A 6,000-nucleotide genomic window follows, 5' to 3' on the forward strand; every position below is an offset into this window, starting at 1 on the left:
TTTTTTTCATCGATTTGTACGTTTACCAGACGCAATCCAAACATCAAGCTGAGCGGTCGAAGGTCCAAACTCAATCCTAGTCCATGCACAATATAAGCAAATTAAATGTATTTCTCAAAAATAAAATAATAATAATAATAATAAAAAAAACCCAATACAGCTCACTTTCTTACAGAGTCTCCAGCTATCCTTCACGACATTACAACATTCTTCAATGTCTTTCTTATTTAGTCTTTATTTTGCACGTTGTTTGAATTCAAGGGGCATGTTGACAACGACATCGAATATTCACTGGCCTCTTGGGTCACCGTGTTCTGATATTCGTGACATGTCAGGAGAATATGACACGACAAAAGACTTGTCAGTGAGATCTTGCCGAGGTGATTCAGGGTCATAGTATTTGTAATCATGTGCAATAAAACAGGGTTGCTATAGGACGTTGACTTAAAAGCAGCAATTGGTTACATATAACTAATCTATGGACTCACAGACTAAACGACCCAACATGAGCGAGTCCATAAAACATTTGGAGTCCACAAACCGTGATGAGAAGTACGAGTAGAAGGACAGAACCCGGAGGCTATAATACAAAAGAAAAAAGTACTACTTTTTCATCTTGAATAAGGAGAAGAATATTTGGTTTTTGGAAGACTAAAGATCTCGAGCTCGCAGGAGAAGCATAGACCAGCCTGTGAAGATGTGTGTATGCAAGAAAATATCATAGAGGAGAAAGGAAACAGCAAGGCAGGATGGGAGTGAGAGGAAGGGCCACGTTGGCTGTCCTCTTCATCACCACCTTTCTTTTCTCTTCATGGCTCTGTAAGTAGCTTTTCCATGGAGACCTGATTAATCCATACCTCAACAGTTAAGTAGAAGCAGTGGTGGCTGGTCATGGTATTAGACGTGAGATTAAAATCTAATATCTATCTATAACTCAAGCGATTCATTTCATCATTTTATTGATAGCATAATAAGAACAATGTTGGACAAACCGATACGATACACACATGTACAGGCTGATAACTGCATTCATGCTGGAAGTGTTTCTTCCAAATACTAAAGATGATGAACAGAAAAGACGTAACCTTTTGTTTAAAACCGACACGCAAACAACTCTAATCTGATGTACATGGAACTTCCACACTTTCATTTTTTTTAGGAAACATAATGAACGGTTTATTTTCCAGTCATGTTTTCTAATTAAAGGAAAGGTGGTGGCTCGGTGGTTAGGACGTTGGACGTCTGATTGGAAGGTCGTGTGTTCAAATCCCACCACCGTCACCAAGCCTCCACTGCTGGGCCCTTGAGCAAGGCCCTTAACCCTCAATTGCTCAGTTGTATAAAAAAAAGAACGAGATAATTGTAAGTTGCTCTGGATAAGGGCGTCTACCAAATGCCGTAAATGTAAAAGTCTCCTCTGTTTCGTTAAAGGTGCGGTATGTAATAATTGAAAGTGTCTTTACATGTCTAATAATCAAATCATTTTAAAGATACCTTATAACCAACCATGTTTTATAATATTACTAAGCAACAGACATCAAGTAGTTGACTAATTTCAGGATCCTGTTTACATTTTTCTGACCCAGAAATAAGCACTTCCCCAAATCGAAGCAAAGCTGCTCCCAAAAACGCTACAAAGAGGCTGGGGTTAGTTGCAGTAAATGGACAGCATTTGGTTAGTGTTTTCACTGCAGTTGCAATTCACCTCACAGCCAGCAGAGGGCTTTAAACTTAACATACTACTCCTTTAACTGTCATAACTACACGTGCATCTCAAAAAATTTGAATATCGTGGAAAAGTTCATTTTTTCCCCAGTAATTTGATTAAAGAAGAAGGAACTTTCATATATTCCAGATTCATTAAACAGACATTGAAATATTTCAAGCCTTTTTTTTTGTTTGTTTGTTTTAATCTTGACGATTACGGCTTACAGCTCATGGAAATCAGAAATACAATACCTCATCGAGATGCACCTGTATATTGACCTTAGATCAGACATGTTCTAAATTTTCTGAGAAAGACTCTACTATATTTCATGCAGTGTTGTGTATTCTGGATACAACTGGTGTCCTCCTTTGACTGTTTATTAAAACAACACAAAGTCCAGAAACCCGCATTTACTCAGTGTGGGTGGGTGAACGCAGAGCTTTACAAATCTAAGATTAGTGCCATGACTGTCCTAAACAGCTGATATGTTTTCAACCCCCGTGATTATATAAATGTTGATGTTTATATCACAGATTAGAAACGATTTATTTTTTATTTTGGTTAGCTCTGAAAAGAAATTACTTCTTTTTTTTTTAACCTTCCTGCTCCAGCATTCCAGTTGGAGACTGGAAAACTGACAGGATTTATGAATGAAAAGATGGTAATATTTAACAATATGGCATCTATTCTTACAAAAATAGCACTTGATGCAGCACATCTTATTAATACCACCCACTTAACTGTGTCGTAATTGTGAGGGTTATTTGTCTGGTGGACCACCCAGTCACACAGACGCTTGGGACTGGCAAACCTAGGAGAGCTCATTGTTTGCCTTCAGCTCTTGGCAATGATTAACCTTATGCTGCCTGTAATATACCTTTATAGTTATTTTAGTTATTTTATCACAGGGAAAGTTTACTTAAGCTTCTGTTTGTGATGGATGAGAAATTAATCTCCTGTAATCTCCTGCATTCTTCTCCTAATCCTGCCTCTTTATTTATTTATTTATTTATTTTTATAGATGGTGGTTTGGATCATTGCTGGGACTACTGCCTAAATAACTTCATTAAGAAAGATCAGGTACGTCTATTGCTGTGAATACAATGCCTACCGTCTTCTTTAAAGAGCTCCTACATCATAATAGAGACTCAGAACGGTCACTTTCTCCACTTTATTACTTGCTTTTTGACCTAATCACTCTCGCTTTCTTAGTCTATCAGTTTGTACGGGAGTAACACCTCATCAGAAGACGTCACACCTCCACTGGAGGTGTGTCCAGGACAGAAATTCCAGATTGCTTATTTGCTGATGCATCTGCAGGACGCACCTGTCTCAACCAATGATGTTTTGCTAAACCCATACCTAGCCAGCTGGGATGAGCTCATCAAGTAAGAAAGCACTTAAGACAAGCAAGAAAGCAAATACACTCTTGTAAAAAAAAAAAAAAAGAAAGAAAAAAAAGATGGTTCACTTGGAACCTTGGTGGTCTCTGTTATCGGGTTCTTCAGGTTCCTTGGGGGATTTGTTGGCTTGTTAAGACTTCTTAGCTTCCCAAATGAGTTCTAATTGAAACCCTCTCTAGAGAAACTCCATTATAAGGGTTCTTCTGGTTCCTCAGAGGTTCTTTGGTTAGTTACGAGGTCTTAGCTTCCTGAAGAACATTCTCTATAGAAACTCTAAGTTATAGGGTTCTACACAAAACATTTAAGGGTTGCCCAAGAGGTACTGACCAAAACCTTTTGTAGGTAAAACAGTACAGCAAGGATACACTGGAATACTGATTAGACTCAGCTTGCACCAAGCAACAATTACCCCCAATTTTTTTTTTTCCCCAGTGTTTTTCTCTGAAAACTGTTGGTCGCTGCTTTTAGGTTCATGGAGTCCTTGGGACCGATGGTGGGTATAATCTCACAGGAAATTGAGACGAAGACCTCCATTATCCGCAAGCTTGCTCAAAAAGAGGAGGAGGAACGAAATCAGAGAGCGCAAGACTCAGCCTCCAGTGGTGCATATGTTTCAGTGCGGTCCATGATCGTATCGGAGCTGGAGCAGGGTTTAGTGAACTTTGACCAGTTGACAGAATCAGGTTGCAGGACTTTACTGCGCCTCCATCGCGCTCTTCTCTGGTTGCAGCTCTTTCTACACAACCTGGCTGAAGAAAAGAGGGAAATGATGGCGCGCAGCCCATCCGAGCTCTGTCGAGAGGCTTATCGCCTCACCCTGGCTGAGCATCACTCATGGTGGGTGAAGAAGGCGGCGGAGCTGGCGTTCGTGGCCATGCCTGACAGACAGTTCTTCTACAAACTGATGTGTGTGAGGACGCAGGCAGAGGCAGCAGCTTCCTTAAACAGAGTGGTCAAAGCCATACAGAAAGTGTACGACAGGACTCAATTGGCGCTGGCAGAACATGATATGCTAGCACTACCATAATGACATTGAGTGTGGACATATCGGTTATGTAATAAAGTGTCCAGTAAGTGCACACAATGTTGGTGATACCATACAGAAGCACAGCGCTGTAGTGATGCCATGATGACATAATGTCACAGCATGCTAGCAACATGCCATGAGGACACACAGCATGCTGGCAATACCATAAGCATGCACTGTATTCCAACAGTACCAGAAGGACACACAGCAGGCTAGCAACACCATAGGGCACAGAGCATGTCAGCAATTCCATGAGGAGCCAAAGCATGCTAGCATGCTCTGCGTCCTTATGGTGTTACTTGCATCCTGTTTGTCCTTATGGTATTGCTAGCCTGCTGTGTGTCCTTATGGCGTTACTAGCATCCTGTTTGTCCTTATGGTATTGTTAGCATGCTGTGTGTCCTTATGGTATTGTTAGCATGCTGTGATGCTAGTGATAATGTAAGGATGTATAGTGTGCTAGCAATACCATAAGCACATCCAGCATGCTAGTTATGATTAAACGACACATAGAATGCTAGCAATACAGTAAGGACACAAAGCAGGCTAGCAATTTCATAAGGACAGTTAAAAGACATTCAAATGGTAAACGCTGCCACGTGCACTTGGCCACTAATCTAAACTGGCCCACGTTAAAAATGTTAAAAAAGACTCTCTGTGTCAATGGGTAGTAAATATTTGGCAGGCACATGATTTTAGCATGTAGGGTGTTTTTAAAATGAATTATTTTTTTTAAAATGGTCACTGTTTTATCATATCAGGGTTTACAACACACTGATACTGTAATGCCAATTGGACTCTGGCCTGAGTGATTTCACAGACAGTACAGATAGATACACATGGAGAAACACAGTCATCAATCAATAGTACTGTTAACACTATCTATGAGTATCACCATTCTGTTGGTGCCAGTCTCGAACAGGTACCAAAGACCATACACCTTCAACCGTTGGACCAACCTGCGACGTTTCATGTGCTGGACATTTAGAGTACAGGTGTGCACTGGGACGGGATCCTGTGGGATCCCAACACACAAACCGTGCGGGTGGGAACATGGAGTCGGGCATGTGCAAACTAAAATATTAACCGCATGAGTGGGTGGGGGTTAGTCAGAATTTTTCCAGAACTCTAGACATCCGTATATATTGAGGCCATGAGTTATGTTTCTTGAGATGTGCATGCATTTTGTGGTCATGAAGTACTTCATTGGTGGCAACTATTACAGCAATGAAATCAATTGAACTGGACCATCGCCCGGTGATAATATTACATATTATGACGTCATCCTTGGAAAAACACATAAAAACCCCGGTGTCGTTGGCGCTGCGACGTAGATATACCATCAGTACGTCACCTTAAGCGACTTCTCAGATAGAATAGATAATTCACCGTGCCATCTCGCAGGCTCTATAGTCCTCACAGCTCTGCTTTCTGGTCCACTGTGCGCAGTACAGCGGTAGAGCCGGATGTGTGGGATGAACCGCACCCAGGGATTGTACAGCACAACCCGAACTGTTCCACTAGGAGGTGCAGTTGACTTCGCCGAACAGCAGGACCGCACAAGCGGGCCAGAAGTCGTGCGCCTTGAGACGATTAAAGCTGTTCTAGATCAGGATGTGCTCGAGAACTAAACAGAACATGGAAGCTTAATCAGCCGGATAAGAGAACATTTTAAAGGCGTTTAATGCTTCCTGCTCTGACACAGCTACCTGACCAAATCAGGATCGTTCGATTTTTTTAAAATTTGATTTGAATTTTAAAGCAGATATTCATAGAACAATTTAATTTAGTCTGTCGTGTGTTTGAATCTGATGGTTATGACATTTGCAGGAGGGTTTTACGCATTAAATCTGAAAAACGTA

General features: G+C 41.1%; 1 protein-coding gene across 2 annotated transcripts; it reads left to right on the forward strand.

Annotated features, from left to right (window-relative positions):
* Positions 1-452: 452 nt before the first annotated feature.
* On the forward strand, positions 453-6,000 carry gltpd2b (glycolipid transfer protein domain containing 2b). Of its 2 annotated transcripts, XM_017460678.3 has the most exons (5): positions 453-819; positions 1,587-1,675; positions 2,730-2,788; positions 2,921-3,096; positions 3,580-6,000. In XM_017460678.3, the coding sequence occupies exons 1-5, from the start codon at positions 812-814 to the stop codon at positions 4,136-4,138; spliced, it is 891 nt and encodes a 296-aa protein (XP_017316167.1). In that variant the 5' UTR covers positions 453-811; the 3' UTR covers positions 4,139-6,000. The 2 variants fall into 2 exon arrangements, with proteins under 2 accessions (XP_017316167.1, XP_017316169.1); XM_017460680.3 differs by lacking the exon at positions 1,587-1,675 and having other exon boundaries at positions 467-819.

This window comes from Ictalurus punctatus, chromosome 28 (genome assembly GCF_001660625.3).
Source record: "Ictalurus punctatus breed USDA103 chromosome 28, Coco_2.0, whole genome shotgun sequence".
In the NCBI taxonomy this organism is placed as follows: Eukaryota; Metazoa; Chordata; class Actinopteri; order Siluriformes; family Ictaluridae; genus Ictalurus; species Ictalurus punctatus.

Coding starts and splice junctions, on each gene's coding strand:
- gltpd2b (XM_017460678.3), top strand. Junction 1,676..2,729: donor CAGTAAATGGACAGCATTTG/GTTAGTGTTTTC, acceptor TTATTTTTATAG/ATGGTGGTTTGGATCATTGC. Junction 2,789..2,920: donor ACTTCATTAAGAAAGATCAG/GTACGTCTATTG, acceptor TCGCTTTCTTAG/TCTATCAGTTTGTACGGGAG.